The sequence below is a fragment of the Rana temporaria genome, chromosome 6 (assembly GCF_905171775.1).
Source record: "Rana temporaria chromosome 6, aRanTem1.1, whole genome shotgun sequence".
In the NCBI taxonomy this organism is placed as follows: Eukaryota; Metazoa; Chordata; class Amphibia; order Anura; family Ranidae; genus Rana; species Rana temporaria.
The window spans coordinates 207,572,919-207,596,357 of NC_053494.1; the positions used below are offsets into that span (position 1 = coordinate 207,572,919).

General features: G+C 47.3%; 1 protein-coding gene across 2 annotated transcripts in view; it reads right to left on the reverse strand.

The window, feature by feature from the left end:
* Positions 1–4,375: 4,375 nt before the first annotated feature.
* The window catches only part of NHEJ1 (non-homologous end joining factor 1), a 175,297-nt gene continuing 156,233 nt past the window's right edge, over positions 4,376–23,439 (reverse strand). For both annotated transcript variants that reach the window (XM_040358173.1, XM_040358174.1), the window contains exons 6-8: positions 14,825–14,936; positions 11,941–12,062; positions 4,376–4,765 (exon numbers count right to left, since the gene is read on the reverse strand). In XM_040358173.1, coding sequence (XP_040214107.1) covers positions 4,673–4,765; positions 11,941–12,062; positions 14,825–14,936 — 327 coding nt within the window. In that variant the 3' untranslated portion in view covers positions 4,376–4,672. The remainder of the gene's footprint in view (positions 4,766–11,940; positions 12,063–14,824; positions 14,937–23,439) is intronic.

Consider the following 23,439-nt stretch of genomic DNA (forward strand, 5'->3'; position numbering starts at 1 on the left):
GAGCTTAATCCCAGCACAGGGACTGAGCTATCCAACACAGCTCCAAGTATCTAGTAATGATCAGGAGCTCAGGGAGAGCAGTTCCCTATCACATGACCACTGTCATAGCCAATCACAGTGGTCACATGATCAGACAGTTAAGGGAATTGTAAACACTCAGTTAAAGCGATGCAGTGCCGTATCGCAAAAAATGGTCATTAAGGGGGCAAATCCTTCCGGGGCTGAAGTGGTTAATGCAATCTATGCATTACAGTGAGAAACCTTATGTGCTGCAGGAGCCCCCCTCTCTTTCTTATCTGAGCCCAATCGTTCCAGCATTGAGGACGAGCAAAGCATCTCCAGCCGCTGTCTCAGGTCCTCATTGGATAGATTGATAGCAGCGGGAGCCATTGGCTCTCGCTGCTGTCAATCAAATTCAGTGACATGGCAGCCAGGGGGTGGGGCCGAGTCCTTGGACGTCCCCCCCCTCTCGCCGCCATCCGGTGCTTCTCCGGGCTCTCCCGTGCCATCGGGGGCCCGGAGAACGAATCGGTCGGCGCTGCCTGGAAAGCATAGAGATGACTGGTCTCCAGTCATCTCTATGACCGCCGGAGGCCCGGGTTATGATGTCACGCCCAGTACCTGGAAGTAAACAAAGCCGCAATCGCGGCTGCCGGCATGAGATCAGTGATTTTTTTTTCACCGATTTCATGCTTTCCAGCCTGGAGGAGAGACGTGAGGTCTTATTAAAGCGGAGGTTCACCCATAGCGAACACATTTTCCCCTTAGATTCATGCTCGTTTTCTCTAGGGGAATCGGCTAGTTGTTTTAAAATATGTGCAGTACTTACCCGTTTTCGAGATGCATCTTCTCCGTCGCTTCCGGGTATGGGCTTCGGGAGCGGGCGTTCCTATTTTGATTGACAGTCTTCCGAGAGGCTTCCGACGGTCGCATCCATCGCGTCACGATTTTCCGAAAGAAGCCGAACGTCGGTGCGCAGGCGCAGTATAGAGCCGCACCGACGTTCGGCTTCTTTCGGCTACGAGTGACGCGATAGATGCGACCGTCGGAAGCCTCTCGGAAGACTGTCAATCAAGAAGGAACGCCCACTCCCGAAGACCCATACCCGGAAGCGACGGAGAGGATGCATCTCGAAAACGGGTAAGTACGGATCATATTTTAAAACAAATAACCGATTCCCGTAGACACAACGAGCAGGAAGCTAGGGGGAAAATATAAAAAAAACGAATTGGGTGAACTCCCGCTTTAACCCCGCATCTCTCCATAAAGAGGACCTGTAACAAGGGATGTTTACATTCCTTGTAATAGGAATAAAAGTGTAAAAAAAAGTGTAAAAAAAAAGTGTCCCCGTTATCTCGCGCGCAGAAGCGAACACGCATTCAAGTCCCGCCCACATATGTAAACGCGGTTCAAACCCCACGTGAGGTATCGTCGCGTGCGTTAGAGCGTGCGCAACAATTCTAGCACTAGACCTTTTCTGTAACTCGAAAATTGTAACCTGTAAAAAACAAAGCGTCGCCGATGGAGATTTTTAAGTTTCGAAGTTTAGCGCCAATCCATGAGTGTGCGCAATTTTAAACCGTGACATGTTTGGTATCTATTTACTCGGCATAACATCATCTTTCACATTATACAAAAAAATTGGGCTAACTTTACTGTTTTGTTATTTTTCAATTCATGAAACCGTTTTCTTTCCCAAAAAAAGGCGTTTGAAAAATGATTGCGCAAATACCCTGCGAGAAAAAAAAGTTGCAATGACCGCCATTTTATTCCCTAGGGTGTCTGCTAAAAAAAATATATAATGTTTGGAGGTTCTGATTAATTTTCTAGCAAAAAAATTTTGATTTTTTACATGAAGGAGAGAAGTGCCAAAATAGGCCCGGTGGACAAGTGGTTAAAGGGACGCCGGGGCCAGCCGGGAGTTAAACCACAAAGCATGGAGCACTGGGACGGTTTGCAAAAATATTTAAAATTTATTGATAGCATTAAAAAATCAGAAAGTTGCAGCAGATCTTTTAGAAATTTGAAGCTATGCATAATTTTCCTTCTATGTAAACATCTAGGCCTCGGTCTTCCATAATTAAAGGATAAGTTCACCTTTTACAAATACAAATATTTTTGTGGGTAAAACATGGACATTTATTATGTTTTCACAGAAGCCTGCAGAGAATTGCACCGTGCTCTATGGATTGCGGGTGCAATGCCATGCTCCTGCACACACCGTGCTCTATAGATTGCGGGTGCAATGCCATGCTCCTGCACACACACCGTGCTCTATGGATTGCGGGTGCAATGCCCTGCTCCTGCACACACACCGTGCTCTATAGATTGCGGGTGCAATGCCATGCTCCTGCACACACCGTGCTCTATAGATTGCGGGTGCAATGCCATGCTCCTGCACACACCGTGCTCTATGGATTGCGGGTGCAATGCCATGCTCCTGCACACACACCGTGCTCTATAGATTGCGGGTGCAATGCCATGCTCCTGCACACACCGTGCTCTATGGATTGCGGGTGCAATGCCATGCTCCTGCACACACCGTGCTCTACGTATTGCGGGTGCAATGCCATGCTCCTGCACACACACACCGTGCTCTATGGATTGCGGGTGCAATGCCATGCTCCTGCACACACACCATGCTCTATAGATTGCGGGTGCAATGCCATGCTCCTGCACACATTAAAGCAGCCTTTCTCAACATTTGTAACATGAAGGATCCCTCAAAAAACGTTCCGGTCGTAGGGAACCCCTTCTAATAATTGCTATATCTACAGCTCACGACAATGCTCCTTATATTTGTGGTCATTGTGGGGAAGATCCTCTTTTAGATCGCTTAAAAGATCACTGGTGCCAGTGGTTATTTGTAAAAGAGGCAGAAACTGCTCATTGCTCAAGGAACCATTAGCAACCTCTAAAGCAGTGGTTCTCAACCTGGGGGTCGGGACCCCCTCGGGGGTCAAATGATGATTTGCCAGGGGTCACTGAATCCTGGAATGTTCCTGAAGCCCACACCACTCTTCCAGACTTTTTTCACGGCCGCCCAGCTGGGCTGTTCCTGGAGCCCGCGGCTGCCACTCAGCCTCTTCACAGCCGCCCATTTACTTCCCGACATGGGTGGGGGGCAGAGACTAGAGGTCAGCTGACTGGTGAGGAATGTGAAGTGGGAGGGGCTGGAGGAGACCCCACCTCCCGATTTTGGCATAGGTGTTACTGCTGCGAGACACCACAAAGCTGGAGACATAAAGAGTAACACTACCTGTGATTAGAGTTGCCATTAACCACTTAAGCCCCGGACCAATATGATGGCTAAAGACCCAAGGGGTTTTTACAGTTCGGGACTGCGTCGCTTTAACAGACAATTGCGCGGTCGTGCGACGTGGCTCCCAAACAAAATTGGCGTCCTTTTTCCCCCCACAAATAGAGCTTTCTTTTGGTGGTATTTGATCACCTCTGCGGTTTTTATTTTTTGCGCTATAAACAAAAATAGAGCGACAATTTTGAAAAAAATTCAATATTTTTTACTTTTTGCTGTAATAAATATCCCCCAAAAACATATATAAAAAAAAAAATTTCCCTCAGTTTAGGCCGATACGTATTCTTCTACCTATTTTTGGTAAAAAAAAATCGCAATAATAGTTTATCGGTTGGTTTGCGCAAAATTTATAGCGTTTACAAAATAGGGGATAGTTTTTTTGCATTTTTATTTTTTTTTACTAGTAATGGCGGCGATCAGCGATTTTTTTCGTGACTGCGACATTATGGCGGACACTTCGGACAATTTTGACACATTTTTGGGACCATTGTCATTTTCACAGCAAAAAATGCATTTAAATTGCATTGTTTATTGTGAAAATGACAGTTGCAGTTTGGGAGTTAAACACAGGGGGCGCTGTAACATTTAGGGATCACTGTGCATGTGTTTACTAGTGTAGGGGGGTGTGGCTGTAGGACTGACATCATCGATCGAGTCTCCCTAATAAAAGGGATCACTCGATCGATGCGCCGCCACAGTGAAGCACGGGGAAGCCGTGTTTACATACGTCTCTCCCCGTTCTTCAGCTCCGGGGAGCGATCGCGACGGAGCGGCTATAAACAAATAGCCGCGCCGTCGTCCCGGATCGCTCCCCGAGCGGACCCAACCTCCGCATGTACCGGGGGGGGTCCCGATCGGACCCCCCACCCACGTCTAGCAGAGGACGTACAGGTACGTGATTGTGCCTGTCCGTGCCATTCTGCCGACGTAAATGTACATGAGGAGGTCGGGAAGTGGTTAAAAGTCCCCACTACAGTTCTTAGATCAGCAGATGACCTTGATCAAGAGCAATTAAATTGGCCGATCAGAACTCTCCCCAGCCTTGCCACTCATCCAAACTACTGTTAGGGGTCCCCACAACAACAATTTTATCAAGGGGTCACGGCACTAAAAGGTTGAGAACCACTGCTCTAAAGGAACCCTGGATGAGAAAGGCTGCTTTAGTGTCTACAAATAACAGGTCACAATTAAAAATATGCATGTTAAGCACTAGGAGGCTACAGCTTGGCAGATGGAACCCTACCCTCTGCAGTGTACCATTGGTGCCATCTTGTAAAATATTAATGCTGTAAATTCAGTCCATTGAGGAGCCTTTCTTTTTGTGGACTCCTCTTGCGACGTGTAGGAGGGTCGTTGTCATTTGAAGAGCCCCTTGGCTTTCTTCTTCTTGGGTTTGGATACCGTAGATTGGGAGTGTTGAGTCAAAGACAGTACATCAGCCAGAGGAACCTGCAAGGAGCAGAATAGATCAATGTATGACGTGTAGATGACGGAATTCCATATCTTTAGATAAAAGACATTCTATATAGTACATTATTGTCTTTACACATATATTATCTTATACTTGGCATGGCAGGCTAGAAATGTCATCTGAGCCTGAAATCTGGTCTTGGCAATTCTGGGTACAATTGGAAAGATTTTATTACAGGCATTTATAAAAGCACCAAGGGCTTAAAGAGCTGTACAGTTCCTGCCCTCAAGGAGCTTACAATCTAAAGTTTCCAATCTCACATAATAGGCCTATTTTGAAAAGGAGACAATTTACCTACCAGCATGTCTTTGGAGTGTGGGAGAAAACTGTAGTACCTAAAACTAGCCCTATCCCACCTAAACCACTATATGCTGCCCTATCCCACCTACACTACTATATGCTGCCCTATCCCACCTACACCACGATATGCTGCCCTATCCCACCTAAACAACTATATGCTGCCCTATCCCACCTACACCACTATATGCTGCCCTATCCCACCGACACCACTATATGCTGCCCTATCCCACCTAAACAACTATATGCTGCCCTATCCCACCTACACCACTATATGCTGCCCTATCCCACCTACACCACGATATGCTGCCCTATCCCACCTAAACAACTATATGCTGCCCTATCCCACCTAAGCAACTATGCTGCCCTATCCCACCGACACCACTATATGCTGCCCTATCCCACCTACACCACTATATGCTGCCCTATCCCACCTAAACAACTATATGCTGCCCTATCCCACCTAAGCAACTATGCTGCCCTATCCCACCTACACCACTATATGCTGCCCTATCCCACCGACACCACTATATGCTGCCCTATCCCACCTACACCACTATATGCTGCCCTATCCCACCTACACCACTATATGCTGCCCTATCTCACCTACACCACTATATGCTGCCCTATCTCACCTACACCACTATATGCTGCCCTATCCCACCTACACCACTATATGCTGCCCTATCCCACCTACACCACTATATGCTGCCCTATCCCACCTAAACCACTATATGCTGCCCTATCCCACCTAAACCACTATATGCTGCCCTATCCCACCTACACCACTATATGCTGCCCTATCTCACCTACACCACTATATGCTGCCCTATCTCACCTACACCAATATATGCTGCCCTATCCCACCTACACCACTATATGCTGCCCTATCCCACCTAGACCACTATATGCTGCCCTATCCCACCTAAACCACTATATGCTGCCCTATCCCACCTAAACCACTATATGCTGCCCTATCTCACCTACACCACTATATGCTGCCCTATCTCACCTACACCACTATATGCTGCCCTATCCCACCTACACCACTATATGCTGCCCTATCTCACCTACACCACTATATGCTGCCCTATCTCACCTACACCACTATATGCTGCCCTATCTCACCTACACCACTATATGCTGCCCTATCTCACCTACACCACTATATGCTGCCCTATCTCACCTACACCACTATATGCTGCCCTATCCCACCTACACCACTATATGCTGCCCTATGCCACCTACACCACTATATGCTGCCCTATGCCACCTACACCACTGTATGCTGCCCTATCCCGCCTACACCACTGTATGCTGCCCTATCTCACCTACACCACTATATGCTGCCCTATCCCGCCTACACCACTGTATGCTGCCCTATCTCACCTACACCACTATATGCTGCCCTATCTCACCTACACCACTATATGCTGCCCTATGCCACCTACACCACTATATGCTGCCCTATTCCATCTAACCCACTATGCTGTCCCACCTAAACCACTATGCTGCCCTATCCCACCTAAACCACTATATCAGGGATATGCAATTAGCGGACCTCCAGCTGTTGCAGAACTACAAATACCATGAGGCATACAAGACTCTGACAGCCACAAGCATGACACCCAGAGGCAGAGGCATTATGGGACTTGTAGTTTTGCAACAGCTGGAGGTCCGCTAATTGCATATGCCTGCACTATATGCTTCCCTATATCCCACCTACACCACTATGCTGCCCTATCCCACCTAAACCACTATGCTGCCCTATCCCACCTAAACCACTATATGCTGCCCTATCCCACCTAAACCACTATATGCTGCCCTATCCCACCTAAACCACTATATGCTGCCCTATCCCACCTACACCACTATATGCTGCCCTATCCCATCTACACCACTATATGCTTCCCTATCCCACCTACACCACTATATGCTGCCCTATCACACCTAAACCACTATATGCTGCCCTATCCCACCTACACCACTATATGCTGCCCTATCCCACCTACACCACTATATGCTGCCCTATCCCACCTTCACCACCATATGCTGCCCTATCCCACCTACACCACTATATGCTGCCCTATCCCACCTACACCACTATATGCTGCCCTATCCCACCTAAACCACTATATGCTGCCCTATCCCACCTACACCACTATATGCTGCCCTATCCCACCTACACCACTATATGCTGCTCTATCCCACCTACACCACTATATGCTGCCCTATCCCACCTACACTACGATATGCTGCCCTATCCCACCTAAACCACTATATGCTGCCCTATCCCACCTACACCACTATGCTGCCCTATCCCACCTAAACCACCATATGCTGCCCTATCCCACCTACACCACGATATGCTGCCCTATCCCACCTAAACCACTATATGCTTCCCTATCCCACCTACACCACTATATGCTGCCCTATCCCACCTACACCACAATATGCTGCCCTATCTCACCTAACCCACTATATGCTGCCCTATCCCACCTACACCACAATATGCTGCCCTATCTCACCTAACCCACTATATGCTGCCCTATCCCACCTACACCACTATATGCTGCCCTATCCCATCTACACCACTATATGCTGCCCTATCCCACCTTCACCACTATATGCTGCCCTATCCCACCTACACCGCTATATGCTGCCCTATCCCACCTACACCGCTATATGCTGCCCTATCCCACCTAAACCACTATGCTGCCCTATCCCGGTTTTCTCCGACGTCTTCCGATATTGACACGACACTTAGCCGGGGGAAACTCGCTCGTCCCCACCCCTTTTCCTGCCCGTTTCGGGCTACGTGCTCGGATAAGGGTCTGATATGGACTTTGGGGGGGGGACCCCCACTCCGTTTTTTCGGCATAGGGGGTTCCCCTTAAAATCCACACCATTTGAGTCGGACCAGTTAAGACGGCTCCCATAGGGAAACATCGATTTTCACACGTAATGCGAAACAAACTCCCAATGTCAGAGCGTTAGTCGCACCAGTGTGAACCCGGCCTTAGGCCACACAGTAGGCGTAATAACCAGGTGTTCACAAACGTTGGTCTATATAGTGAATATGCAAAATCCAACAAGAAGAGGGAGACTCCCCCAGAATGGCTGTTACAGCTCAATGGATCTATTGGAGAAATCTTGTCATCGGTGAGAGATAGTGGCGAATTGTTTCGTTTTAGACTGATGCTTTAATTTTGATCTCCCCCACACATGTGCTCCATGAAAAGGTGAAGCCAAGACTAAACCAAATCTGATGGCTTATCACATGTCAGTGCAGTGACAAGGGACCACTTGTTTTTAATGTTAGATTCAGTTTGTTGCAGGCTGGCTGGTAAGTGCGCTGGGAATATTTGTTTTTTGACATGCGTTGCCCTTCCATGTGCTTCTTGCTGCAAATGCCAGTTATAGGTAAAGGTGGTTGCCACTTTTTTGGGACAAATGATGATATAAACATGCAGGCACTCGCACTGGGCACCCAGGAGATCTATAAATGTAATGTAAACACGTCTCTTTTGTGAATTATACTTAAAAGTAATCTACACGCCTAGCACCTTTGGCTTTTTCTTTTTTCATTCACTGATCACTCTGCTAGGCCAGCTCAATCACGTTTACCTATTTTCCCCCTTTTTTTTTCTATCCTGAGCGCAGTGACCTGACAAGCCAATACAGTGAGAGTTAAGGCGGTCATACAGACAGCGGCAGGCAGCAGATCAAAGCATCGTCCAGGTCAGAGTGTCCCAGGTATGGCTTACTGGTGATCAGCAGAGAACGCAGAAAAAGTATTACAGCTTAAAGCGGAGTTTCGCCCCCCCCCCCCCTCTAAAAATTAAAAGTCAGCAGCTAAACTGTAGTTTTTGACTTTTAATATTAGGACACTTACCTGTGCTGGAATCCCGCAATGTCGGGACCCCAGCCAATGTTACCATCGGCTGTCGGGTGCTGCCGCCGCCATTGCCAGTGAGGGGGCCCGGCAGTGAAGCATTAAGGCTTCACAGCCGGGACCACGCTGTGCTTTCTGAATGGCCCGGCGGCGTGGGGTCAAACTTCTGACGTACCTCGCGGCGCCGTGGTCCATCAGAAGTGGAGAAGGGTATCTGCCAAAAACAGGAACCTCCTCTATAGTGGGTGGCAGACAATCTGGCACTAACAGACACTGGTTGGAAGGGACACTGATGTCGCTAGTGGCACCAATACAGTAATCAGTGATAAAACTGTACACATGACACTGGCTGGGAAGGGGTTAAAGGGGTTGTAAAGGGGTTGTAAAGGTAAAACCTTTACAACCCCTTTACCTCATCCTTCTATTTTGCTTTTAAATGTCCTTATTTCTTCTGAGAAATCCTCACTTCCTGTTCTTCTGTCTGTAACTCCACACAGTAATGCAAGGCTTTCTTCCTGGTGTGGAGAAAGCCTCTTGAGGGGGGAGGGGGCGAGCAGGCAAGTCAGGACACTCTACTTTGCAGATAGAGAAAGGAGCTGTGTGTTAGTGGGCGTCCTGACACTCCTGCTCGCCCCCTCCCCCCTTAAGAGGCTTTCTCCACACCAGGGAGAAAGCATTGCATTACTGTGTGGAGTTACAGACAGAAGAACAGGAAGTGAGGATTTCTCAGAAGAAATAAGGACATTAAAAGCAAAATGGAAGGATGAGGTAAGTGAAGGAGGACTGCACTAAGGTAAAGGAAGCTTTCTTGTGAAAAAAAAAAAAAGGTAAAGGAAGCTATTTAGGGATTTTTTTTTTTTTACCTTTACAACCCCTTTCAAGCAGAGTTCCTCTGAAAAAAAAATATTAAAAGTCAGCAGCTACAAATACTGCAGCTGCTTTTAATATAAGGAAACGTACCTGTTCAGGTAAGCCGATTTGCGCATCCTCACTGGTCCCTGCTGTCTTTTGGGACATGTGTGTCTCCCAGAAGACAGCGGTGGGGACGGAGGAGGGGCCGGAAATGGCGTAGATCGCCACGGATACTGCAGCGATCTATGTCCGGAAGTGGGAGCAAATACCTGTATCAGACACGTATCTGACCCCCCACCCCGAATGGTGCCAAATGTGACACCGGAGGGGGGGGGGGGGCTATCCGGACAGCGGAAGTTCCATTTTTAGGTGGAACTCCGCACCCAACAAGCGTAAAGTGTGTAACGTGTGCTGCTTTTACTTAGTAATCTTGCATTATTTTTATCCCAGCTTTTCATGGAGAAGAAACAGCCAGATCGCTGTTCTGTGTTCACAGAGTTCTGTGTATTTGTAAACAGCCAATCAGCAGGTTTCAGCTGAAATCATTGGCTGAAAACCGTTCGGTTGTTAAGCCAGAGGAGCAGGAGGGGACATCCCCCCTCCCGCCGCCTTCCGTTCGCTCTTACCGGGCCTCCCATCCCACCGGGAGACCCGATCCCTGATGCACCACTTCCGACGCCTAGAGACAGACTGGCACGAAGCCGGAAAAGGCTTCTCTCTGTGAACACGGAAGAGACATCACTTCACAACGTCACTTCCGGGTTTACTCGGCTGCCAATGGTGCCAGAAAAAATATATAGTATTCAGATACGCCGCTTTCAGCGATCTGAATACTTTGAAGTGCGAAGGAGGGATTGGTGGTCTTTTAGACCGCTGGTCCCTCCATAAAGAGTACCTGTCACCACCTATTACTGTCACAAGGGATGTTTACAGCAATGTGACAGCAATAAAAGTGATCACATTTTTTTTTTTTTAAAACACAATGTAAAAATAAATAAAATATATATATATATTTTTTTAAAAACATCCCTGTCTCCGCCAGCTCGTGCAGCAAAGAAAAAACGCATACTGAAGTCGGACCCGTATATGTAAATGGTGTTCAAAGCACACATGTGAGGTATCGCCGACATCGTCAGAGCGAGAGCAATAATTCTAGCACTAGACCTCCTGTGTAACTCTAACCTGGTAATCGTAAAAAACAAATAAATGAAAGTGTCGCCTATGGATATTTTTAGGTGCCGTAGTTTGTCGCTATTCCACGAGTGCGTGCAATTTTGGTATTTATTTACTCGGCGTAACATCATCTTTCATATTATATAAAAAAAATTGGGCTAACTTCACTTTTTAGTGTTTTTAAGATTCATGAAAGTGTATTTTGTTCCCAAAAAGTTGCATTTAAAACACCGCTGCACAAATACTGTGTAACATAAAATATTGCAACAATCGCCAGTTTAACTTGTAAACACCAAATGTCAGAAATAGGCTTAGGCATGAAAGGGATAATCTTCTTTCAAGTGATACAAGAATATATTACTTCTTAAAGCGGAGTTCCACCCAAAAATGGAACTTCCGCTTAATCCACTCCTCACCCCCTTACATGCCACATTTGGCATGTAATTTTTTTTTGGGGGGGGGGGGGAGTGGGGGCTTCAGGAGGAGTGGGACTTCCTGTCCCACTTCCTCCTTCCGCCGAGGGGCTGCAAAGGCGAATAACCTAATCGCCTTTTGGCAGCCCCTCCCTGTAGGCGATCGCCTGTGACACATGACAGGTCCCAGGTGATCGCCTGTCCAATCGGATGGCGCAGAGCCGCTCGCGCATGCGCAGTGGGTGCCCTGCTGTGAAGCCGAAAGCTGTCACGGCTGGGTGCCCACAGTTGCAGTGGAGGCGCCGAGCGGTGAAGGGGGGGACCCGAACGAAGCTCCCAGCGGCACGTCGCTGGACCGTGGAACAGATAAGTGTATGTTTATTAAAAGCCAGCAGCTACACTTTTTGTAGCTGCTGACTTTTAATAAACATAAAAAAAAGCCTGGAACACCCCTTTAAATCACTGTAAATGTAGCTGGTGCTAAACAAACAAGCCCCCCGGGGATCAGTTCTGTTGGACACACCTGATGGTTCTCAACCTTCACAGATTCTTTAGGAACGGGTATATCCTCGGCGGCCATATTGTGCTCTCTCTCCTCTGCACATTGTGCTGGTTCCGGCAGGGATCCTGGGTACTCGTTCACATCTAATCACGAGAACATAGAAATAGACATCAACAAATACAAGAAAAGAACAATAAAGTTTTGATCATAAATTTCTCTCTAATCCAACTGCATCTCAAGCTTACTGTAGTCTTTATAGACAGACAGGGGGAAATTAACAAAGAGCTGTTCAAGCACAAGTTGGCACCTATTAAACATTGCATTGGCTGCTCCTAATTAACAAAAGGGCTCCGATCAATTAGGAACGATCAGTTCTGCTGCTACACAGAAAACGGAGAGCTGGTGCTCCGATCTCTCTGCCTGTCCCCGCCCCCTGATTGGCTCAGAGTGGGAGGAAGGAGGAGGGTTGTCCACCCTGCTAGTGTAGTGTAATCACTGCACTGGCAGAGAGAGAGAGAGAGAGAGAGAGAGAGAGAGAGAGAGAGAGAGAGAGAGAGAGAGAGAGAGAGAGAGAGAGAGACTGACTGTCTGCTGACAGCTCACATCCCCTACCTCAAGGTCACACCTGGCAGGATTCTGCATCAGTGTTCTATATAGAAAACTGCCGTATTCCCTCCGTTAATTAAAGGAGAGTGTAATTATATATCCTCGACCATGGACAATGTGGTATCTTGTGATCAATTAACAAACAAATTCTTCTGCGCTCAAAAGTGATGTGACAGCAATAGATATCGCCTACAATCTCCCGGTAGATGCACAGACCTTGCTGCCCTCCAAGGGTCAGGGGACATCCAATGGAATCACTGTAGAAAAAAAACAAAACGAGGGCGCACCAACCTTGTGCATTACCCAAGTGGTGTTTATTGGTATATACAAAGGAAATATACAGTAGTGAGGAAAAGATGATACGCACTCCGGTCGTTGCTCTTAACCACTTAAGGACCGCCTCCTGCATATATACGTCAGCAGAATGCCACGGCTGGGCACATGTACGTGGCGCGCTCCCGCGACCCGGTCCAAAGCTCCAGGACCGCGGGACCCGATCGCCGCTGGGGTCCCGCGATCGGTCCCCGGAGCTGAAGAACGGGGAGAGCCGTGTGTAAACACGGCTTCCCCGTGTTTCACTGTGGTGGCTGCATCGATCGTGTGATCCCCTTTATAGGGAGACACAATCGATGATGTCACTCCTACAGCCACACCCCCCTACAGTTGTAAACACACACTAGGTGAAACATAACTCCTTCAGCGCCCCCTAGTGGTTAACTCCCAAACTGCAACTGTCATTTCCACAATAAACAATGCATTTTAAATCCATTTTATGCTGTGAAAATGACAATGGTCCAAAAATGTGTCAAAATTGTCCGAAGTGTCCGCCATAATATCGCAGTCACGGAAAAAAATCGCTGATCGCCGCCATTAGTAGTAAAAAAATGTTTTTGTTATAAAAATGCAATAAAACTATCCCCTATTTTGTAAACACTATACATTTTGCGCAAACCAACCGATAAACGCTTATTGCGTTTTTTTTTACCAAAAATATGTAGAAGAATACGTATCGGCCTAAACTGAGGCTGTTAATAGCGCAAAAAATAAAAACCGCAGAGGTGATCAAATACCACCAAAAGAAAGCTCTATTTGTGGGGAAAAAAAGGACGCCAATTTTGTTTGGGAGCCACGTCGCACGACCGCGCAATTGTCAGTTAAAGCGACGCAGTGCCGAATCGCAAAAAGGGGCCTGGTCCTTTACCTGCATTTTGGTCCGGGGCTTAAGTGGTTAAATAATTGACAAGCCACAGTAGACAAACGCAAATAGGAAAGGTTGACGCGTTTCAGCCTATAAGGCCTTAGTCATAACCACATGGTGGTTATGACTAAGGCCTTATAGGCGGAAACGCGTCAACCCTTCCTATTTGCGTTTGTCTACTGTGGCTTGTCAATAAATATGTCAATTGTTTAAGAGCAACGACCGGAGTGCGGATCATCTTTTCCTCATTATTCTACGCAGCCAGCGACTGTGGATTGAGCACCCGGGAGCTCTGCTTTTAATGCGATGTATGGGTGGTAGCACTGACTTTTTTGTTTATATACAGTAGTACCTTGGATTACGAGCATAATTCGTTCCAGAAGCATGCTTGTAATGCAAACCACTCGTATATCAAAGCGAGTTTCCCCATAGGAATCAATGGAGACTCAGATAATTAGTTCCAGTGTCACTGCTAGTGTATGTAGTACTGTATGTGGCCCGAGGTGGGGGCTCGGGGGGTGGCGCCGGAGATCCTCAGAGATGCTCGGGATGCACTTTAAGTGTTACTAAACCCAGTAATATGAAAATAGTTCATCCACCCCCCCCTCCCCCAGCTTATAAATCTTCTCTTTACATTAAAATACTGCCACTATATACCTTTTAGGATGATTTGTATACCACGGTCACATAATAATCTGCACAGTTTCTCCAGGGCAGAGAGTTCAGGTAGGAGAAGATTTCCACTACAGCCTGTATACACGCCCCCATGTGTGATGTCATTATCATATGACCTGGCTAGCTCAGATAACAAGTAAATATTCTCTCCAGCATAAAAGACACAACTGAGCATGTGCAGGTCAGCTACCCTGCCTGTGTTAGCCGGCCTTCCCCAGATAGACAGTGCAGGGAGGGAAGGATCTGTCCATACAAAATAAAACAGCCTTTTTACACAATGCAGAGGATTAACCCCTTAAGTTCCACAGTGAGTATAACAAGCATGCTTTACTGCATATACAGACTGATTTTACTGTTGCCAGTTTAGTAACATTTTAATGCAACAATGTGAAGGGACCTAAAAGATTGGCCTGTATGCGATTTTACCTTCCGCCTCCGATTTTGGCTCCATTTCTGCAGCAGTCACCGTGCTGTATAATCGCTGTAGACGGTCCGTGAACCCAGGGGAGTTCCATGAGCTGCGAAGTCCCGGGATTTTCTGTTAAATATCAAATACAGGGAGATTATTAATCAGACTAAACCACAAAGGGGAAATAAAATGTGCGCTAGGGAACTTTTAACTTGGGAAGGGTCAGAAACTCTGTCGGCTCTTTATTGCTGAATATGTTCCCACTAAGGAGATTTCCATTCTCTTCCTTTCCCATCATCAGGACAGGAAATAAGAGATCCTCTACTGAACAGGGACACAGCAATAAAAGCCCAACAGAGGTTCCAAACCCTCTGCTCTCCATTGACAACATTATTTTCCTGCTTTAACCTCCTGGGACCCGCGCTATAGTCAAATGACGGCTACAGCGCGGATCCCAAAATCCAACAGGACGTCAATTGACGTCCGCCCCTTTGGGCGTTCCCCGCGCGCGCTCTGGAAAGCTCTGTGTTGGCCGTGTCCCTTGGACACAGCCAATTACAGATCGCCGTGAACGGCCAATCAGAGTGGCCGTTTGCGATGCGATCTGTGCGGCCAATGAGAGATGATCTCAAATGTAAACATATGAGATCATCTCTCATTGCCGTTTTACACAGAGACAGCGGTGCTGTCTCTGGAGAGGAGACCGATCTGTGTCCCTTGTACATAGGGACATAGATCGGTCACCCCCCCAGTCACCCCCCTCCACCTACAGTTAGAACACAATGCAGGGAATACATTTAACTCCTTCCTCACTCCCTAGTGTTAACCCCTTCAATGCCAGTCACATTTATACAGTAATTAGTGCATATTTATAGCACTGATCGCAGTATAAATGTGAATGGCGCCAAAAATGTGTTCGATGTGTCCGCCATAACGTCGCAGTCCCAATAAAAATCGCAGATCGCCGCCATTTCTAGTAAAAAAAAAAAAATAATAAAAAATAATAATTCTGTCCCCTATTTTGTAGGCGCTATAACTTTTGCGCAAACCAGTCCCTTATTGCGTTTTTTTTTTACCCAAAATATGTAGAAGAATACGAATCGGCCTAGACTGAGAAAAAAAAATGTGTTTTTTTTTTTTAAATTGGGATATTTATTATAGCAACAAGTAAAAAATATTGTATTTTTTTCAAAATTGTCGCTCTTTTTTGTTTATAGCGCAAAAAATAAAAAACGCACAGGCGATCAAATACCACCAAAAGGAAGCTCTATTTGTGGGGAAAAAAGGACGTCAATTTTGTTTGGGAGCCACGTCGCACGACCGCGCAAATTGTTAGTTAAAGCGACGCAGTGCCGGAAGCTGAAATTTCACCTGGGCAGGAGGGGGGTATATGTGCCCAGTAAGCAAGTGGTTAAAGTGATTGTTAACCCTCTTTTTCTTTTTTAAATAACAAACATGTCATAGTTACCTTCTCTGTACAATTAATTTGCTCAGAGACAGCAGCGGGAGCACAGCACTGGATTGAGATCCGGCGCAGGTAATTATAAAGGGGGGCTGGGGGGCGGCTGCACTCGGAAGTTTTTTTTTTTACCTTAAAGTGATACTATAGGTTTGATTTAAAAAAATAAATAAAAATAACAAACATGTCATACTAACCTCCACTGTGCAGTTCATTCTGCACAGAGTGGCTCCGATCCTCCTCTTCTGTGATCCCCGCATCAGATAACCCCCTCTGGGAAGCGCTCTGCCAAGGGGGTTACCTTAAAGGTGCACTTCTGTGTCCAGCATTCGGCATCCATGATTGACAGCAGCGGGAGCCAATGGCTGCGCTGCCATCAATCTATCCACTAAAGAGCTGAGTACCCGTGGAGAGAGCGACGGCGGGATCGCGTCCACGGAAATTCGGAGCTCAGGTAAGTAAAAACGGGGGCTCTGGGGGGACGGACACTGCAATGTGTTTTTTCAAGAAAAAGGTTTGGAGGTTCTGATTAATTTTCTAGCAAAAAAATTGTGATTTTTACACGAGAGAAGTGCCAAAATTAGCCCGGTGGTAAAGTGGATATATATAATTTATTCCCGCTAGAACATATACAGTGCTACAATATGAACGCCCCTTCTCTGCATTACTTGTTCCCGTGGATCGGACGCACACAGAGCCTACAATGCTACACGGTATCTTCCATAATATTTGCAGGCAGAGTTGCTGAGAATGTAGCTTCTCATGGGGGAGTGAGAGATAGGACATGCTGGACAAGGCTGTAGAGTAAAGTGTATCAGCAATGTTTATGATGATGGTGATATCAATATCGGCCATTCAAACTTTCCTGACAAAAGATTTGCCTTTGACTAATTCAAAATCTAAAACTAAATCTCATCTCCAGGCTTATAGCAAAAACATTTTTTTTAGGCCTCATGCACACGGGGCATTTTTTTCTGCCTCTAAATGCCCCTTTATGTGTCCTCTAGGGCAGTGCACCTCAACCCTGTCCTCGAGTACCCCCAACAGGCCATGTTTGCAGGTTTTCCTTTATCTTGCACAGGTATTAGTGATAGATATAGTGCTCTATCATTGGTGGGAAGAATAGCGTCCCATCGGTGGTGTCAGTGGACGAAATAGTGAGAAATGGAAAATGACTGACAATGCCACAAATCACATGAATCATCATTTGCTACCGTGTTTCCCCGAAAATAAGACCTACCCCGAAAATAAGACCTAGTGTGATTTTCGGGAAGGGCTGCAATATAAGCCCTACCCCGAAAATAAGACCTAGTTTACAGTGCTGTCCACTCTATTACAGTGTTATTAAGTGTAGAGAGTGTGTGTGTGGGTGTTTATGCGATCTAGTTGTGCCAAATACCATCGGCATATCGCTGACCTTCCGCTGCTCTCAGCTGATCTCACGCTGCTTTCCTCTCCTCTCAGATGTCAGTGGGGGATCTCAAGCTCCCCTCCCTCTGCAGTTCTCGGAGCTTGGAAGAGGCTTCCGACGGAGCACAGAAGCGCCGAGCGGCGCACAACTGATGTTACTCTGCTCTGCTTATTTGCAAGCTGTCAGCGGGGGATGTTGGGCCCCCCTTTCTCTGCAATTCTCGGAGCTTGGAAGAGGCTTCCGACGGAGCATAGAAGCGCCGAGCGGCGCACTTCTGATGTCACTCCGCTCTGCTTACGGTATTTGCAAGCTGTCAGCAGGAGATGTTGGGGCCCCCCTTCCTCTGCAGTGCTCAGAGCTGGGATGAGGGCCCCGGCTGGCCATGGAAGCGGCGAGCGGCGCTCAGCTGATGTCACTCTGCTCTTCTGCAAGCTGTCAGCGGGGGATGTCAGGCCCCCCTGCCTCTGCAGTGCTCGAAGAAGGGGAAGAGAGCTTTGGTGGGTTACAGATGTGCCAAGCACTATAAGGTATGTGGCACTAATGGATTGCAGAGACATACACATTTTGCAATATGTAGTGGATTCTAGGATTTTACAATCACTTTACACGGTTCCACATGGGATTTATGACAGGCATGGGGGAAGAGAAGACAGCACACGGCATGATAAGACCTACCCCGAAAATAAGCCCTAGTGTGTTTTTGGGTGACAAAATTAATATAAGACCCGGGCTTATTTTCGGGGAAACACGGTATGTGCAATAAACACATCGTTGGTGTCAGTGGGAGGAATAGTGCCCCATCATTGGTGTCAGTGGGAAGAATAGTGTCCCATCATTGGTATCAGTTGGAGGAATAGTGTCCCATCGTTGGTGTCAGTGGAAGGAATAGTGAGAAATGGAAAATGACTGACAATGCCACAAATCACATCATTCATCATTTGCTATGTGCAATAAACACATCGTTGGTGTCAGTGAGAGGAATAGTGCCCTATTCTTGGTGTCAGTCAGAGGAATAGTGTCCTCATCAGTGGGAGGAATAGTGTCCCATCGTAGGTATCAGTTGGAGGAATAGTGCCCCATTGTTGGTGTCAGTGGCAAGAATAATGCCTCAAGTGCAAGATAAAGGCGAGCAAAGTGCAGCATCCGGCCCCAGGGCCGCAGTTTGGAGACCACTGGTCTAGGGCAAAGGTCTTTAGCTTGTTAGAAGCAATAAATGGCTAAAAATCTATTAAGTTATTGCCCATAATAACCAGTATTTGTTTAATTCTCCCAGAGAATAAAAGGCGGCTCCAGACTGGTCACAACTGGTCGATCTGTGGAAGGAATGGTGATCTGTGGAAGGAATGGCGATCTGTGGAAGGGAATGGCGATCTGTGGAAGGGAATAGCGATCTGTGGAAGGGAATAGCGATCTGTGGAAGGGAATGGCGATTAGTGGAAGGAATGGTGATCTGTGGAAGGATTGGTGATCTGTGGAAGGGAATGGCGATTAGTGGAAGGAATGGTGATCTGTGGAAGGAATGGTGATCTGTGGAAGGAATGGTGATCTGTGGAAGGGAATGGCGATTAGTGGAAGGGAATGGTGTTCTGCGGAAGGGAATGGTGATCTGTGGAAGGGAATGGTGATCTGCGGAAGGGAATGGTGATCTGTGGAAGGGAATGGTGTTCTGCGGAAGGGAATGGTGATCTGTGGAAGGGAATGGTGATCTGCGGAAGGAATGGTGATCTGTGGAAGGGAATGGTGTTCTGCGGAAGGGAATGGTGATCTGTGGAAGGAATGGTGATCTGTGGAAGGAATGGTGATCTGTGGAAGGGAATGGCGATCTGTGGAAGGAATGGCGATCTGTGGAAGGGAATGGCGATCTGTGGAAGGGAATGGCGATTAGTGGAAGGAATGGTGATCTGTGGAAGGAATGGTGATCTGCGGAAGGAATGGTGATCTGTGGAAGGGAATGGCGATTAGTGGAAGGGAATGGTGTTCTGCGGAAGGGAATGGTGATCTGTGGAAGGGAATGGTGATCTGCGGAAGGAATGGTGATCTGTGGAAGGGAATGGTGTTCTGCGGAAGGGAATGGTGATCTGTGGAAGGGAATGGTGATCTGCGGAAGGAATGGTGATCTGTGGAAGGAATGGTGATCTGTGGAAGGGAATGGCGATCTGTGGAAGGAATGGCGATCTGTGGAAGGGAATGGCGATCTGTGGAAGGAATGGTGATCTGTGGAAGGAATGGTGATCTGTGGAAGGAATGGCGATCTGTGGAAGGGAATGGTGATCTGTGGAAGGAATGGTGATCTGTGGAAGGAATGGCGATCTCTGGAAGGAATGGTGATCTCTGGAAGGAATGGCGATCTCTGGAAGGAATGGTGATCTGCGGAAGGATTGGTGATCTGTGGAAGGGAATGGCGATTAGTGGAAGGAATGGTGATCTGTGGAAGGATTGGTGATCTGTGGAAGGATTGGTGATCTGTGGAAGGGAATGGCGATTAGTGGAAGGAATAGCGATCTGTGGAAGGATTGGTGATCTGTGGAAGGGAATGGCGATTAGTGGAAGGAATGGTGATCTGTGGAAGGAATGGTGATCTGTGGAAGGGAATGGCGATTAGTGGAAGGGAATGGCGATTAGTGGAAGGGAATGGTGTTCTGCGGAAGGGAATGGTGATCTGTGGAAGGGAATGGTGATCTGCGGAAGGAATGGTGATCTGTGGAAGGGAATGGTGTTCTGCGGAAGGGAATGGTGATCTGTGGAAGGAATGGTGATCTGTGGAAGGAATGGTGATCTGCGGAAGGAATGGTGATCTGTGGAAGGGAATGGCGATCTGTGGAAGGAATGGCGATCTGTGGAAGGGAATGGCGATCTGTGGAAGGGAATGGCGATTAGTGGAAGGAATGGTGATCTGTGGAAGGAATGGTGATCTGTGGAAGGAATGGTGATCTGTGGAAGGGAATGGCGATTAGTGGAAGGGAATGGTGTTCTGCGGAAGGGAATGGTGATCTGTGGAAGGGAATGGTGATCTGCGGAAGGAATGGTGATCTGTGGAAGGGAATGGTGTTCTGCGGAAGGGAATGGTGATCTGTGGAAGGGAATGGTGATCTGTGGAAGGGAATGGTGATCTGTGGAAGGGAATGGCGATCTGTGGAAGGAATGGCGATCTGTGGAAGGGAATGGCGATCTGTGGAAGGAATGGTGATCTGTGTAAGGAATGGCGATCTGTGGAAGGGAATGGTGATCTGTGGAAGGAATGGTGATCTGTGGAAGGAATGGCGATCTCTGGAAGGAATGGCGATCTCTGGAAGGAATGGCGATCTGCGGAAGGAATGGTGATCTGCGGAAGGAATGGTGATCTGTGGAAGGAATGGTGATCTGCGGAAGGAATGGCGATCTGCGGAAGGGAATGGTGTTTGGGAAGCTGCGATCCCTTCTACTCTCCTACAAAATCTTGTTAGACATTGAGAATACAGAGACCGGGGATACAAAAATCTATTTCCTCCAACATTCTGCTACAAACAAGAAGTCAAGGTTGTTCAAAAGACGCAACAGCTGATAAAACAGAGAGAAGCGTCTGCATCGTACGGCCAGTGCTGCTACAACAGCAACTCTGTTGGGTGTGTACACTGTACAGTGTATTACAGTATATTTTCTTTTATTCATTTGTTTTACTTATATGTTTAATAGAGTGTCACAATGTTTCAGAAGCTTCTTTAAAGTGATACTAAACAACACACTGCTGTCCCCTTCTATTTCTGTATGGGGATGATGGCATTGCAATTATTTTTGTAAAAAAAAAAAAACTAAGTACTTTTTTCCTAATCTATATCCAGCGGTCACATGACCCGGCTCTCTCCCAGCCTGCCTGCAGGGAAGCATAAGCAGGAGTGTCTAGTCCTCTGCTGCTGGTCATGTAAAAAAAAAAAATAATAATAATAATAAAAAAAACAATAAAAAAAAAAACAATCAGCCTTTGGAATACGGAGTACAAATAAGTAATAAATATCATTAACCACTATAATACCGGGCACCTTCAACCCCTTCCTGCCCAGGTCAGCTTTCAGCGCCGTCACACTTGACAACGGCGCGGTCATGCGACATTGGACTCATATGACATTTTTATCATTTGTTTGAGACACAGCTTTCTTTTGGTGGCATTTAACCCCTTGGCGTCGAGCTCACATAAAATATGCGGCCTGTTGGCGGCCGTGCCTTAGTGCCAACAGTGCTGTGCCAAGAGCGTGCGCCCCCGACACAGTGACCGACGGTTTAACGGAAAACTCCCGATCGTTGCTTGCGATGAGGAGTTTTTACCCGATTATGTGACCACTGTGACAGCCAATCACAGTGTTTACACGACCATAAGCTCCTCCCGGCATAGCAAACCCCTTAAAGCAGGGGTCTCAACCTGGCGGCCCCCCAGCTGTTGCGAAACTACAAGTCCCATGAGACATTGAAAGGCTGACTTATAAGCATGAATCCCACAGGCAGAGGCATGATGGGACTTGTAGTTTCGCAACAGCTGGAGGGCCTGCTGTAAAGGGCCGGCGCCAAGGGGCTAATCACCACTGGGTTTTTTGTTTTTCGCTAAACAAATCTTTTTCTTTATTTCTGTTTTACAATCTTGCAAAAAAAGTAATTTTTCTTCTTCACTGATGGGCGCTGAGGAGGCTGCACTGATGGGCACTAATGAGGCTGCACTGTGGGGCACTGATGAGCACTGGGGCTTGGAGCCGTGCATGTGCACAGCTGTCAAATTGGGAGCATGCATGGAACACCTGTGCAGGTAAACACAGCCCCCCGCATGGATGTCCACTGTAGTCCACCAGTGTAAATGAGGCCCGAGTGCCAACTATGGCGGCAAAGTGGCACGGCTGCGCCGGATAACGCACCTAGTATGTGATCTGACATTTCCAGGTCTAGGGGGCGCACATGCTCCCTGCTGGCAGCCCACTCCGATTATACATAGCAGAAGCCGATTGGCGGATAGCCAGCACCCAATGTCCGCCAGCACCCTTTCGGTACAGAGGGAGAATGGCGGTCTCCCTATGTAAACAAGGCAGATCACCGCTGTGAGTACAGAAGGCATGGATCCTGTGTTCCTGTAAAGCAGGGATACGGATGTAAACCTTCCCCTAGTACAAGCACCTCCCCCACAGCAAGAAAACACTGGCTAGGCACAAAACTAATCCCTTGATCACCCGTTCCCTGCCAGTGTCAATAGTACGGTGACAGTGCGTATTTTTAGCACTGACCACAGTATTGGTGTCACTGGTCCCCATAAAGTGTGAGTTAGGTGTCCGATTTTTCTGCAATAAGTCGCTGATCGCCGCCATTACTAGTAAAAATAAAAATAAAAATAAAATTCTCATCATTTGTAGACACTATGGCCGGGATTCAGAGAGATCGGCGCATCTTTAGATAGGCGTAGCGCATCTCATATGCGCTACGCCAACGTAACATTGAGAGGCAAGCCGAGTATTCACAAAGCACTTGCTCCCATATTTACGCCGGCGTAAGCCCGCGTAATTCAAAGTAGCAAGGCAGTGGGCGTGTTGTATTATAATAAAGCGTGACCCCATGTAAATGCATGGCCGAATAAACGGCGCTTGCGCGCGCATGCTCAGAATCACGTCAAATTTACACCCTAAGATACGCCGGGTCCATTCATGCGACGTGAACGTAACCTACGCCCAGCCCCATTCACGTACGACTTACGTAAACGACGTAAAATACGACGGCTGTTCCGACGTCCATACCCTAACATGACTTACCCC